The sequence below is a fragment of the Diabrotica virgifera genome, chromosome 2 (assembly GCF_917563875.1).
Source record: "Diabrotica virgifera virgifera chromosome 2, PGI_DIABVI_V3a".
NCBI classification, from domain to species: domain Eukaryota; kingdom Metazoa; phylum Arthropoda; class Insecta; order Coleoptera; family Chrysomelidae; genus Diabrotica; species Diabrotica virgifera.
Window position 1 is genome coordinate 100,963,455 of NC_065444.1, and position 15,132 is coordinate 100,978,586.

Here is a 15,132-nt window from a genome sequence, read left to right on the forward strand (position 1 = left end):
TGCCAGAGCAGCGGGATCGTTGCCAAGATTCCGAATCAGCTTATAGGCACGTCTGCTGTTTTGTTTCATGTCCAGACTCGTGACCAGCTTGCACCACCTTTCCGTTCTGTTGGCGGATATCGCATGTAACATTTCCTCCCCAGCCTGTATTGTTTCTTCCGAGAAAGGGTCTTCTTCATATAGCTGTTCATATCTTTTAAGTAGGGGTTTAGATTCTTCATTGAGCCCCGCTATATTCTCAGTTCGACAACCTCTAGGGATATATTTCCGTGATACTTGCTTTACGATTTCTACAAATTTATCGTATGAATCAGGGCAAGGTTCTAGCTGGGAAACTTCTTGATCCAATGCTTCAGAGAATTTTTCCCATTTTGCTTTAGTAAAGTTGAACCTTCTCTTGAAAGGAACAATTTCGTATCTGATTGCCGCGTTGGAGAGACAAATTATTGGTCTGTGCTGTGTCTTTGGTAGGGCGCTTCCAACGATTTTTGTCACCTGGTCTCCAATTCTGTCGCTGACAAATATATTGTCTGGGTTGTAACCTCTGCGCCATCTTCCGCTGTTGAACGACGCAGTCCGCTATGGGTCGTGAATAAGTTTGAGGTTCATGCTTTCAGCCCATTTTTCTAGTTCTTCGCCATTGTAATCTGTTTCGTTATAACCCCACGCGACACTGTGACAGTTGAAGTCACCCAGTATGAATTTGATTTGCTGTGATTGAAAGTAACTCGGTTCCTCAAAAGCAAAGTCAGCGTTTGGTGGTTTGTAGATTGACGTTACTGTACAGGAGTTTATCTCCACTGTGAGGATCTCGATGTCATTTTGATCTGTTAGAGATGTGGAAGCTACGTCGGTATCTGGTCTGACGAAGACTGCGCTACCATATTGGTCGTGTGGTCTCTCCAGTATAAGCTTCATACCCCGAATCCTTGGTCTGCGGCTTGCAGTACCTCTACGGGTTTCTTGAACCAGTAGAACATCGACACCATGTTCTCTGCACATATTAGATGATAGGTCTTCTTTATCTGCTGATAGTCCTTCAATATTAATTGAGGTCGTCATAAAAAATGGCCTTGATAAAGACGTTTTGATTCTGATTGCATCTGTGTTGTTGGTGTATCGGTGTTGAAAGGATTAGCCGACATTACTCGTTTCCAGGGGACGCCTGATAGTATTCACAAGTGATCACAATCTACGTGGAGGCTCCTTTCATGTCCCCCAATAAGATGAAGAACAGGAGTGAGAGATGTCATAAAAAAAAATATGACGATAAAGTGGAACTGGGCAAGGAAGCGAATAATACACTGAAAACCAAGATAAGAAGCATATCGAAGTAGAGGTCGTCCGCCAAAAAGATGGTGTGACGACATAAAACTGGTCGACAAAAATTGGATGCAAACAGCACAAAACAAGAATACATGGAAACGACTGAGACCTATATCCAGCAGTGGATAGATACGGGTTGAATGATGATGATGATGATGATGATGATTACATTCTTAGTACATATTTTTATTTAGGGATCTATATTTTCTTTATCGTTCCATTCTCGAAAAAACCTTACGGCAAAAATCATAGAGACTTGTCATGGGAAAGGTGAGTAAACATCTTGTTATAAGTGTATGAATATATTTTGTCTGTTTTTGCCATTTACATACATTTAATTTTAATTTACGTTTAATCACAACATATATTTTTTTAATATTTATTTACACATATTTTTTTAATTTTTAAATACAATTTTTTTAGGGTAACTTTTAACCATAGCCAATAAAATTTTACTTATGCCTATCGATATAAATCACAGTCTCAGTTATAACCATTCTGGAATTTTTCTTGCATCAATAATTGAATCTGTTTAGCTTAATATTTTTCTTAAATGCAGCTTCCAAGTCTGCCAAGTTATAAGATTTTCTGCCTTTAGAACATAAGATGTTGGCACTGCGTCAAGTTTTTTCTTCGATTTTTGTGTATCAGACAATACCAGTAGATAGGTTTCGTAATCTTCTACATGTAAGTAATCGAGTTTTATGTATCCAATGCTATGGAAGCTTCCAGGAGTTTCCTACGGATAAAGAATGAAAATTATTAATAAAATGTAGATTATCGTCTCCTTAAAAACTATTGTTAATCAAAGAGCAGATTATTGGAAGAAATATCAATGCTGTACTTTAAATCCTTATTAGTACAGAAAGCCACTGCGCATCCGCTAGGAAAAATATTCCGATTCGGATTTTTTGCACAATCTTACTCAAAAAGGACCCCTTTTAACAAATGTGTATGTTGCCAGGACCAAAAGTGGGTCAAACATTTTTTAAACGTTTTTTTTTTGTTTTTTTCCTAGAATTATTTTTTTTGCATGGAACAACGTTTTTTTAGGTTTTTTGGATCATTCCAAACAGAAAAGGTCTTTGGTGACTTTTCTTCTAAAGTTGATAGTTTTTAATAAACTATTAAAAATTGAAAAATTGAGAAATCGGCCATTTTTAACCCTCAAAAACTATGTGATATAACTGAAACTTTGAATGTTGCCAAGGTAGGTAGATATTCTTTAACCATCTATTGATGAAATCCCGAATAGTTTTTTGCAATACAATATTCAAAACTCCTTTGTTTTTAATTGCTTATCAAGCGTGCGCGACACTATTTTTCACCGTTGCATGTGTATACAGTATGGTGCAAATGAAAGGAATAAATTCGTTATTTCATAAACCGGCGAATTTAAGGAAAAATCCCGAAACAGGTCGATTTTTATTTTTAAGTTATGATATTGTAGCATATATGGTATACTAGTGACGTCATCCATCTGGGCGTGATGACGTAATCGATGATTTTTTTAAATGAGAATAGGGGTCGTGTGCTAGATCATTTGAAAGGTTTTTCAATTATCTATTCAGTAATATAAACATTTATATAATAATTTATACAGGGTGTCCAAAACAAGTTTTTAATTAAATTATTTAAAAAAAAGACGAATGTATGTAATTTATTTAACTCAAAATACATTTTACTGTTACCCGAAAACTAAAAAATGTTTATTTCGTAAATAAACATTGCTTTTTGATTAAATTCAATGTTCAAGCCAGCTCTCGCCCCCTCAACCTTCTCATAACCAACCAACTTTTGGCTTTCGTTGCTGATTATTTTAATAAAAACTTATACCCTAGTGTTCTTTTGCACTATTGACAATATTCTATGGTTATAAAAGAGAAGTGTGCTAAAGATTGAAATTAATAAATACAAAATTACCGTAATTAATGTTTTCTAAGGTTTTAATAATAATAGTTAATAGTGATCATATAACTTAAAATAATACACAAAGAGTGCTTACAGTTTTCTTAAAAAACATATCTTATCGGGATTCGTCTTACCTGCTCTGTGACACGGTCTACAGGTACAACGTAAAGAAAGTAACATAATTAGTAAATAAATATATTCTCACGGTTATGTTTAAAAGTGGTATGTTATAATATATCATCGCTCTTATTTTTTTTAACTTTTAATGTGTGGTAAACTTTGCCTGCGTGTACTCGGTGCTAGGCAATGCGAACAAAATCCTCTCGTTCCGCGCCCCTAACAAATTTGGCGCTCTAGGCCAGTGCCTTGTCGACCTAGTGGTAAATCCGGCCCTGCCCGCCAGCCACCTGCCTCTTGGAAGTTTGAACATTTAATTTAAGCGAAAAGCAATGTTTATTTGTGAAATAAACTTTGTTTTCTGATTTGTGAAAGCAGTAAAATGTATTTTGAATTAAATAAATTACATACATTCTTCTTTTTTTGTCAAATAATTTAATTTAATAAAAATATTTTGGACACCCTGTATAAATAATTATGTAAATGTTTATATATTACTGAATATAAAATTGAAGAACCTTTCAAATGAGCTAGCACACGACCCCTATTCTCATTTAAAAAAAATCATCGATTACGTCATTACGCCCAGATGGATGACGTCACTAGTATACCATATATGCCACAATATCATAACTTAAAAATAAAAATCGACCTGTTTCGGGATTTTTCCTTAAAGTTGCCGGTTTACGAAATATCGAATTTATTCCTTTCATTTGCACCATACTGTATATGTAGTATACATGCAACGGTGGAAAATAGTGTCGCGCACGCTTGATTAGCAATTAAAAAACAAAGGAGTTTTAAATATTGTATTGCAAAAAACTCTTCTGGATTTCATCAATCGATGTTTAAAGAATATCTACCTACCTTGGAAACATTGAAATTTTCAGTTTTTCACATAGTTTTTGAGGATTAAAAATGACCGAAGTGGCTTTCTGGACTTATAAAAATTATACCCATCCTATATGCATCAGTCTCTGGACGGAAAACGACTTAATATCCAAAGTTTTTTCTTCAATAAATCCAGGACAAGAAACGAAGACAAATTTTTGTTTTAGCTTTAATAAAAAATGAATTTGCCCTATTAAAGAGATATTTTGATAAGAAAAAATTTTACACGTTGGTCAAAATACTAGATTGTTCTATGAGCTTATTCAAGCTGTAATGACGTAGGGGAGAGGCTTTGTACTTTGAATCGGATTTTTTAAAGGCCAATTATTTTTAAGTTTTTAAATTTTAATGAAAAATTTTTGGACTTACTTGTAGTTTACATACCATAATGTAGTTTACATACCAAACATATTATTTTAAATTTTATTTATTAGAGCTAATTTGGTCCAAGGTACAAACCAGTCCTGTACCTTGAATCACGTAGTCTTGTACGTTGAACCACCCGTAAACCTTTAAAAATATATACCAAAAATTGTGTTATTCAACATTGAACCTTTCAAAATCTAAGTCAAACACATGTACTCCTTTTTACCTTTCAGGCAACCCAGCCTGACTTGGTGGTTTAAGTTTGAGCAAGACATCTCAATGTCAATGTCAAATTGTTGATCACTTGGGCCAAAAAAATTGTTGCTGTTCAGAATCCTCTTCAGATACCGGACTGTTAAATAGGGACTTACAGAAGTTACTTGTGCAACATAAAAATGTGTCCTCTTTTTTCCCATTAATTTTGTATGTTCCCCCAAAAATTAAAAAAAAAATTATCTATCCTATAAATAGGTACTTTTCACGAAATAAAACACTATATTTTTACGATAGTCGCAAATGATTTCTAGTCACGTTCAACAACTAACCATAGATAGACGACGATTGTAGAAGAACTTGAGATAAGAAACATAGACAGTTCGCGCGCAAAATTAAAGACAAATGAGACCATGGCCCATGGTACAAGCTGGCCCAAGGTACAAGCTTTTCCCCTACTTATTTTAAATAGAAGAATACGGAATTTATTATTCTAGTATTTGGAATAAAATGAGCAATAAATTACACACCCATAAATAGAAGAAGAAGAGGAAGGCCTACAGAAACATGGAAGAAAGGCATAGAAGAGTCTATGACAGATAGAGCCATTGAAGAAAACGAATGGGTCGATAGAAAACTATGGCGAGCGAAATGTGGGATGCGGAGGAGACCGTAGGAACCCCACTGGTTATACAGGGTGTCCAGAAACTCTACCGACAAATGAAGACAGGAGATTCCTCAGGTAATTTTAAGACAATTTAACCCAATTCACCTAGTCCGAAAATGCTTCCTAAGGGAGCTAGAGCTCTTTGAAGATGGCGTCATGTAATTAGTTTTTCTTAAATACCTCCAGAACGCTTCTATTTAGAAAAACGAAAATTGGTATACCTATTTACTTTCCAGAATTGAATCTATTCCATCCATTGCGAATATCTAGTACGGGTCATAGGCGTCCGTTTTGGGTAGGGCAACGGATATTTTATCGCCTAACTTTTTTGTCTCTAATTTTTAAGCATTTTTGACTCTGAATTATTAAATTGTGAGGTGTTCTAGTACTAAAGGATACTCTTACTTTAAGTCGATATGATACACCGTTTTCTAGAAAAATTGATTTGAAAATTTTTCGTTCTTTGAATTTAAAAAAAAAAGATTAAAAAAAACTATTTAGAAAGATGAAAACTGGTACATTTATTTATATTCCAGCGATTATTCGATTTCATTAACGGCGAATTTCTAGTACCGGTCATAGGCGTCCGTTTTGGGTAGGTCAGCAGTTATTATACAGCATAACTTTATTGCCTTTAATTTTTAAGTATTTTTGACACTAGATTATTCAATTATGATATATTCGAGTACTAAAAGTACTCTTGCTTTAAATTGGTAAAATACATCGTTTTTTTTTAATTTTTTTCAATTTTTTTTTTCAAATTCTCAAAACTAAAAACTTTTAAATCGATTTTTCTAGAAAATGGTGTGTCCTACCGACTTAAAGTGAGAATATCTTTTAGTATTAGAATACCTCACAATGTAATAATCCAGTATCAAAAATGCTTAAAAGTTGAAGACAAAAAAGTTATGCGATAAAATAACCGTTGCCCTACCCAAGACGGACGCCTATGACCGGTACTAGAAATTCGCAATGGATGGAATCGATTCACTTTTGGAAAGTAAATATGTATACAAATTTTCGTTTTTCTAAATAGAAGCGTTCTGGAGGTATTTAAGAAAAACTTATTACAGGGCGCCATCTTCAAAGAGCTCTAGCTCCCTTAGCCAAGCCGCACACCAAAGAAACATGAAACGAAAAACATGAAACATGAAACGAAAAACATGTTTCATGAAACTAAAACACTGCTAAACAAATCTCAAAGTCCGCCTACCAATGAAACGAGTGTGATTCATGCTCATGACACATTTTTATTTTCGGAGAGTTTCATAAATGGCCGGACGTATATTTGTTTAGCAGTGGTTTATTTCCATGAAACGTAATTTACGTTTCATGTTTCTTTGATGTGCGGTCGGGCTTAGGAAGCATTTTCGGACTAGGTGAATTGGGTTAAATTATCTTAAAATTATCTGAGGAATCTCCTGTCTTCGATTGTCGGTAGAGTTTCTGGACACCCTGTATATACACTAAGCATCAAAATTAACGCACCACCTTAAAAATGGGAGATTTTTGATGTCTCGTATTTCTTAAACCTATTATCCGATTTTAGTGATTTTTTTAATATGTTATAGCTTTGTTCTTCAAGAATATCGTTGTAATAATATTATTGATAAACAGGTAACTGTCATTGCATACCGGGTGTAAAAATGATAGTGTGTTTTTTTCTCAAAGTTTGGAACACCCTGTGGAATATTCTAGAGTTTAGCGTATATAAAATATTGAAATTAAAACTCGACTGTAGCCTTAGGCTTTCTTAACATTTTGCTTTATGATTTGTTCGTTTATGTTGGATAATAAAAAAGTTATGTACTTTAACAACTAGCAACGTTCTTCATCAATACAGGATGTTTCTAAATAAGTGCGACAAACTTTAAGGGGTAATCCTGCATGAAAGAATAATGATAGTTTGCTTTATAAATATATGTCCGCAAATGCTTCGTTTCCGAGATACGGGATGTTGAATTTTTTCTTACAAACTGACGATTTATTTATTGCTCTAAAACCGGTTGAGCTATGCAAATGAAATTTGGTAGGTTTTAAGAGGTAGTTGTTGTGCATTTTTTTGCATACAATTAGAAATTTGATTTTCACCATTGGCGTGCATACCGGTAATATGACCGGGTAATATGATCCGTATGCACGCCAATGGTGAATATAAAATTCTTAGTTGTATGTAAAAAAATGCGCAATAACTGCCTCTTAAAACTTACTAAATTTAATTTGCATATCTCAACCGGTTTTAGAGCAATAAATAAATCGTCAGTTTGTAAGAAAAAATTCAACATCCCGTATCTCGGAAACGAAGCATTTGCTGACATATGTTTATAAAGCAAATGGTCATTATTTTCATGCAGAATTATCCCTTAAAGTTTATCGCACTTATTTAGAAACACCCTGTATGGACCAAGAGCTAGCAACGTCGGGAAAACAGTGATTTTAAGACACTTGGTTTTTTAATATATTATTCCCTATGCTTCCTTGAAAACTTTACCGGCCATCTGGCTACTGAGACACAGTGGCGGATCCAGAAATGTTGTTTGGGGGGTGTCATGGGTCTTGAGGGTGATTTAATTACCTTTCTCTGAGGCAAGGTCACTTAGTCTTACCAACCCTAGTATACGTGGGTTTACAATTATGGGGGGGTCATGACCCCCGTGACACCCCCCTGGATCCGTCAGTGCTGAGACAGGTTGCGTTCATTACTGCGCAGCGCACCTGTACAGGTAAATATATCGAATTTAAAATTATTTTAAGACGAAAACTTTTTTTGCCATAACTTTTTAAACATTATTAGAAATATGAATTATAATTGCCAGGCATTTCTGTGGTTGCTAAATATGCGCCAGACGCTATTTTTTATAAATAATAATTGAAAAGTTTAAATCATTTTAGTATGTCTGAAATTTTAATATTATATTATTTACACATAAATAAATGCAAAATTAATTTGCCAGGCATTAATTCGGTTGCATTCACCAGCCAGATGGATTTAAAATCATAAAAATAATGTGTATTTTCAGCAAAACGATCGCTGGTTGGGTTAAGAAACTAGACAAACAAAAGATACGACAATTTCGGGGGTGAATGTTGTCCGCACATGTTATTAAGATGGGTCAGTCACAATAAATTCCCAGTTTGTTAACGATTCTTGTCGAGTGTCTATTTAGTGAAAAGTAATTGTGATACAATATAATGGCAAATAACATACAATGTGTGTTTTGCAAGGAAAAAAACGAGAATGTAATAACTTTTGTGGATGAAAAACTGTTAAAGTGTAAAGACGTTTTGAGTGCGCGTATTAAATACGATTTAAAATATAATAATGTATGTACAGTTACCGGACCAAGTGAATACCACTGATGGATACCATAAAAAATGTTACAATTCTTTTGTAGCCTTAATGGCTAAGTATCGTAACATATCTGACATTAATTCAGTTTTGTCAAATCTTCGTCATACATCAAGTTCTGTCAAGTGTGAGTGACACAAGTTATATTATATAATATATATCATATTCATAAATACAAGTATAAATTTTGATACGACTCCAATTTCATTTTATCCTTTTTTTTTTCTATGATTATTTAATTTGAAAACATTAATTTAAACAATTTAAATGAAAAAAATGATTCCCAGAATAAAAAATATTATTTTTTATTATGTTGTTGAAAATTTCGACAATAATTTTTATTTATTAACATTTTACATATTTAATTCTGTCATTATTAGCTAAGTTGAGATAAATAAAAATTTCTTTAAATACCGTAGGTAGGTAGATTTATTCCTGTCTCTTTCCGCCAGTCTACTCTACCGCTCTATCTTTCTGTAATAACTAATATATTACTGGAATACCCTACAACTTTAATTTGATCTGGCTGATGACTGCAACCGAGTTAATGTCTGGCAAATTAATTTTGCATTTATTTATGTGTTAATAATATAATATTAAAATTACAGACATACTAAAATGATGTAAACTTTTCTATTATTATTTATAATAAATATCGTCTGGCGCGCATTTAGCAACCACAGAAATGTCTGGCAATTATAATTCATGTTTCTAATAATGTTTAAAAAGTAATGACAAAAAAATGTTTCGTCTTAAACTAATTTCAAATATATTTACCTGTATCTTTTGTTTGTCTTATTTCTTAACATAGCCAGCGTACGTTTTGCTGGAAATATATATCATTTTAAACGATTTTAAATCCATCTGGCTGGTGACTGCAACCGAGTTAATGTCTGGCAAATTAATTTTGCATTTATTTATGTGTTAATAATATAATATTAAAATTAGAGACATACTAAAATGATTTAAATTTTTCTATTATTATTTATAATAAATAGCGTCTGGCGCACATTTAGCAACCACAGAAATGTCTGGCAATTGTAATTCATGTTTCTGATAATGTTTAAAAATAATGGCAAAAAAAGTTTTCATCTTAAAATAATTTTAAATTCGATATATTTACCTGTACAGGTGTGCTGCGTGGTAATGAACGCAACCTGTTTCAGTAGCCAGATGGCCGGGAAGGTGTTCGAGGATTCATAGGGAATAATATATTAAAGAATCAGCTGTCTTAAAATAGTTGATCGAAAACGTTGATAGCCATTTAGACTATAGCGTCTGGCACGTATTTAGCAACCACAGAAATGTCTGGCAATTATAATTCATATTTCTAAGAATGTTTTACAAGTAATGGCAAAAAAATTTTTCGTCTTAAAATAATTTTAAATTCGATATATTTACTGTACAGGTGCGCTGCGCAGTAATGAACGCAACCTGTCTCAGTAGCCAGATGGCCGGTAAGGTGTTCTAGGATGCATAGGGAATAATATATTAAAGAATCAGCTGTCTTAAAATAGTTGCTCGAAAACGTTGCTAGCTCTTAGACCAGTATTGATGAAAAACCTTGCTAAATGTTAAAGTACCTAACTTTTTATTACCTAATATCAGTGAATGAATCAAAAACCAAAATATTAAGACAGCCTGAGGCTACAGTTGAATTTTAATTTCAATATTTTATATATCCTAGAATATTCCACAGGGTGTTCCAAACTTTAAGGAAAAAACACACTATCATTTTCACACCCGGTATACAATTACACTTATCTGTTTAGCAACAAGATTATTACATCGATATTCTTGAAGAATAAAGCTTTAACATATTAAAAAATCACTAAAATCGGACAACAGGTTTAGGAAATACGAGACATCAAAATTGTCCCATTTTTAAGGTGGTGCGTTAATTTTGATGTTTAGTGTATATTTGGAATAAAATGTCCAATTTCTGTTCTCCCTTTTTGTGAGGGATTTCATTTACTACATCGTCGACGATGCACAGAACCATGTGGGAATAAACCAACAACTGCAGCTATCCATCCAACTTCATCCTACAAAGAAGCAAGCAATCTATCGATGCCATAAGTGTCGTTCTATCTTTTGAAGCTATAGACAGGGTTTTCTTGCATATTAGTATCATTATATTAATTTGTTTTATATTTAATTAATTTTATGTTTTATTTGTCCCATTTTAATTTCAATGTTCACATTTTTGATTAAAGCAAGACGAACTGAGATACTTGAGAGAATGAGCTAGGCGAAGCGTAAACTGTAGGCTCACATAGTTAACTGGAGATTTATTCTTCTTCAATAACTCCCCAACTATCTATGCTAGTTCTAACGATACAGCGTGAAAATTGAATTGTCTTTTGTAAAGAAAATCGCATGTGCTATGACGATTTTCTTCCTTATGCCATTTTACGAATCGATAGAGGAGTATTGATTATATTAAAGAATTTTAGCATAAGGGCTACTGGTGCTTAATTATGACTTAGATATGTAATGTTCATAGTTCAGTGTCCGTGATTTTTTCCTTCATACCACTTAAAGTTTGTTAGTTTTCATGATAAGGAACCTTCAAAAAAGACACAACTGCAGGTAGTGAAAACGAAAAATTGTACCGTGGAGAAGTTGCGGAAAATAAGAAAAATTCAAATTCGATTTTCAGGAAACGAACTCGGTTTAACTCTAAATCTCCATTTTTTTTGCTTATGTGGTATGACTGTGGTATGTGCGGTAGCGAGTAGACACTTCTCTGTGATCCCGACAGAGAATAGATCTACTTCACGAATAGCACACCTGCCCTACGCGAGCTCATAGATTTCCCCAGCATCCTTTTACCGGGGAAACCATGTCCAAACCCAAAGCATTCCCATATCCACCTTTTCCTCTCTCCACATCCTAACCAACTCGCCAACAGGCACTAGCCAAGCGTGGTGTTTTAATGTCTGAAAATCCCAAAGGCAAATTTCCATGAAAGACGAAATTACTGAACGGCTCTCAGTCTCCGGCGGCTCCAATACCCCCAACCAAGGTAGCGGGTGGAAAATGGTTGAAGCATAGGGTGCTAAGAATCCCCGGAAAAAATCAGAATACCACAAATAACGACAAATGCATATAACCTCATACAATGCTAGAACTCTTACATCTGACCAGAAGATAATGGAACTGGAGGAAGAGCTCAAAACAATAAAATAGGACATCATCGGCCTCAGCAAAATCAGACGAAGAGGAGAAGCTTAAATTACTCTTAAATCGGGACACTTATTTCATTTTAGAGGAGAAGAAGATACTTCAAATGGTGTCGGATTCATTATACATAAAAAGCATGTCTCAAATATAACTAAAATTAACAGCATAACTCCCAGGATTGTGTATTTCATCTTCAAACTAAATGCAAGATATAACCTTAAGATAATCCAGACATATGCTCTAACGACTAGCCACTCGGATGAAGAAATTGAAAAACGTTATGATGATCTACAGCATATTACACAAAAATTATGGGCGACTTTAATGCAAAAGTGGGCTTTAAACAAGATGATGTAAAAGTAGCAACGGGCAAGTATGGGTATGGTAAAAGAAATGAACGAAGGCAAAGACTGCTCAACTTCTTACACCAGGAAAATTTATCCATGCTGAACTCTTTTTTCGATAAAAAGCCTCAGCGTAACTGGATATGAATAAGCCCAGATGGCGAGCTGGCAGTGTCAAAAATGAGATAGATTTTATCATAACGAACAGAAAAGAATTAATTAAAGATATTGAAGTACTTAACAAATTTTCGATAGGAAGCGACCACAAATCCGAGCAAGGATAAAATTAAGTGTCAACTTGGAAACAACAAAGATGATCTTCAAAACACGAAAGAAGAAATAGACTACCCCAGAAAACAACGACATCTAGGAAGATATACTAACCAGACGTATACAAGATTTAGAAAATGAAATAGAAGACATTGAACAAGCAAATAATCTCATAACGAAGACACTAAAAGAAACAGAAATGGAGTGCTGCCCGACGGTCGTGACCCATAAAGAAAAATTAGGCCAAAACACCAAAGAGTTAATAAGTGAAAGACGACAATTACACAACACTGAAGAAATTAAATAAAGATATCCATCGATCAATCCGAAAAGACAAAAGAGAAAACAATACAAAAAAATAACTCAAATAATTCAAGACAACAAAAGTTTAAAAGCTTTGCGGCGAAATACGAATAACATTGGCAACAAAAATATGTACAGAATAAGAAACAACGACAACAAAATTGCTACGGATAGAGCCGCAATCCTTAAGGTTGTCGAATCGTTTTATCGCGAAATGTATGAGAGCACCAACGCAAGGCAAGATCAGCCCCTGCCCAAAATCACAAACCAGGGATCAGAAATAACGCCAGAAGTAACACCTTACGAAGTTAAAAAGACACTTTCAGAAATGAAAAATAATAAATCTCCTGGCGATGACGGAGTAGTGATCGAGAATCAAGCAAGGTGGAAATAAAATTATCCAGGTTTTGGCCAAACTTTTCACCAAATGAATTTACCGAGGAAAAACCCCTTTTCAATGGAACAATGCAGTCAATATTTTATTACACAAGAAAGGTGACATAACAGATCTAAAAAACGACCATCCTATCAGTCTGCTATCACACATATATAGACTTTTCACAAAAATTATCAAAAAAAGACTGGTTGCTATTTAAGTTAGATTTCTACCAGCCTAGATAACAAGGTTTTGATCCGGATATAGCACTAACGACCACTTACTGGTAACAAGACTATCTGATCAACAAACAAATAAATTCTGTATACAGCGAGGAGTACGGCAAGGAGACACCATCTCACCAAAGCTATTTACAACCCTTTTAGAACAACACTTTTAAGAAGGCAGATCTGAACGAATATGGTATTAACATAAATGGAGAGATGCTCGGTCATTTGAGATTGGCAGATGACATCGTCCTTATAGCCGATCGTATGGATGATGCAATAATAATGTTGAAGAAGTTATATCACTCTTCCTTAGAGGCCGGACTAAAGATTAACATCAAAAAGACACAAATAATGACTAATCTGGTGCTAAATCGTAATACTGTTGTTGATGGAATTGATATTGAGCAGACTGCATGTTATAAGTACTTGGGACATGAAATTCGGTTGGGAAGAGATAACCAGACCTAGGATTAGCCTGGGCAGCGTTCGGTAAACTGAACTATTTATTTAAATCGGACTTACCCATAATATGCCTGAAAAAGAAAATCTTTGACCAGTGTATATTGCCTGTACTCACTTATGGAGCGGAAACATTAACACTCACAAAAAAGGTAGTGAACAAGATTCGCATAACTCAGAGGGCTATGGAGCGCCAGATGTTGGGTGTCTTCCTGAGGGGCCGAATCCCAAATGAAGAAATACGTCGTAGAACAAAAACAACGGACCCCGTCGAAAGAATCGCGTCGCTCAAGTGGAATTGGGCAGGACACGTCGCCAGATTGTCAAACAACCGATGGACAAAACGTATTGTAGAGTGGAGACCACGAGAAGAAGCATTACGGAGCAGAGGACGACCACCAACCAGATGGGCTGACGATCTGAAGCGTCTTGTCGGTAACTGGATGCAAGCCGCACAAAACAGAGACAGATGGAAAGAGCTGAGGGAGACCTATGTCCAGCAGTGGACGCATACGGCTTGATAATGATGATGTGTTATGACTTTTTCATTACACAAAAAGACATACCCAAGGGATAAAATCGTGGTTGAACTTCGTATTGAAGTCCGACTGTCTAATAAGCTATTAATTTAAATTGCATTATCATAAAGAAGAAAATACTTACTTCGTCACGAACTGTAAATACAATCACATTATCAAAGAGGAAAACTAGGCCCTGTGCTTCGATGGGTTCCATAATGTAAAAAGTTGACTTCATTTTAAACATTCCATAATCATGTTTTTTGAGGCCACTATATTTTATTGATTGTATTTGTTCATTTGTATAAGTTTTGATTTGGTTTTTTAAATCCGAAGATTTTAACTTCTGTAACAAAAAAAGCATATATAAAATTAAAATAATAATGCATAAACTTGTACTTAATTTAAGATATTGCTATTTAGTACAGAGAAATAAGGTTTTTGTCGGGACACTTGAGTAGCCAGGTTGCAAATGGATTTTTTGGGTACTATTATACCTAATACATTATAAATACAAAAATGCCCGTCACAGTTCGGACGAGAAACTTAGTTATTAATAAATAAGGCTCAAAAATGGCAGTTTTTTCGTTTAAATAGCTACAGGTA

General features: G+C 34.4%; 1 protein-coding gene across 9 annotated transcripts in view; it reads right to left on the reverse strand.

The window, feature by feature from the left end:
- Nucleotides 1–1,693: 1,693 nt before the first annotated feature.
- The window catches only part of LOC114343928 (uncharacterized), a 215,803-nt gene continuing 202,364 nt past the window's right edge, over nt 1,694–15,132 (reverse strand). For 8 of the 9 annotated variants that reach the window (XM_050643896.1, XM_050643899.1, XM_050643895.1 and 5 more), the window contains 2 exons: nt 14,672–14,872; nt 1,694–2,065 (listed from right to left, as the gene is read on the reverse strand). In XM_050643896.1, coding sequence (XP_050499853.1) covers nt 1,859–2,065; nt 14,672–14,872 — 408 coding nt within the window. In that variant the 3' untranslated portion in view covers nt 1,694–1,858. Of the gene's footprint in view, nt 2,066–14,671; nt 14,873–15,132 lie in introns of those variants that run through there. The other variant, XR_007696454.1, reaches the window with a different exon arrangement.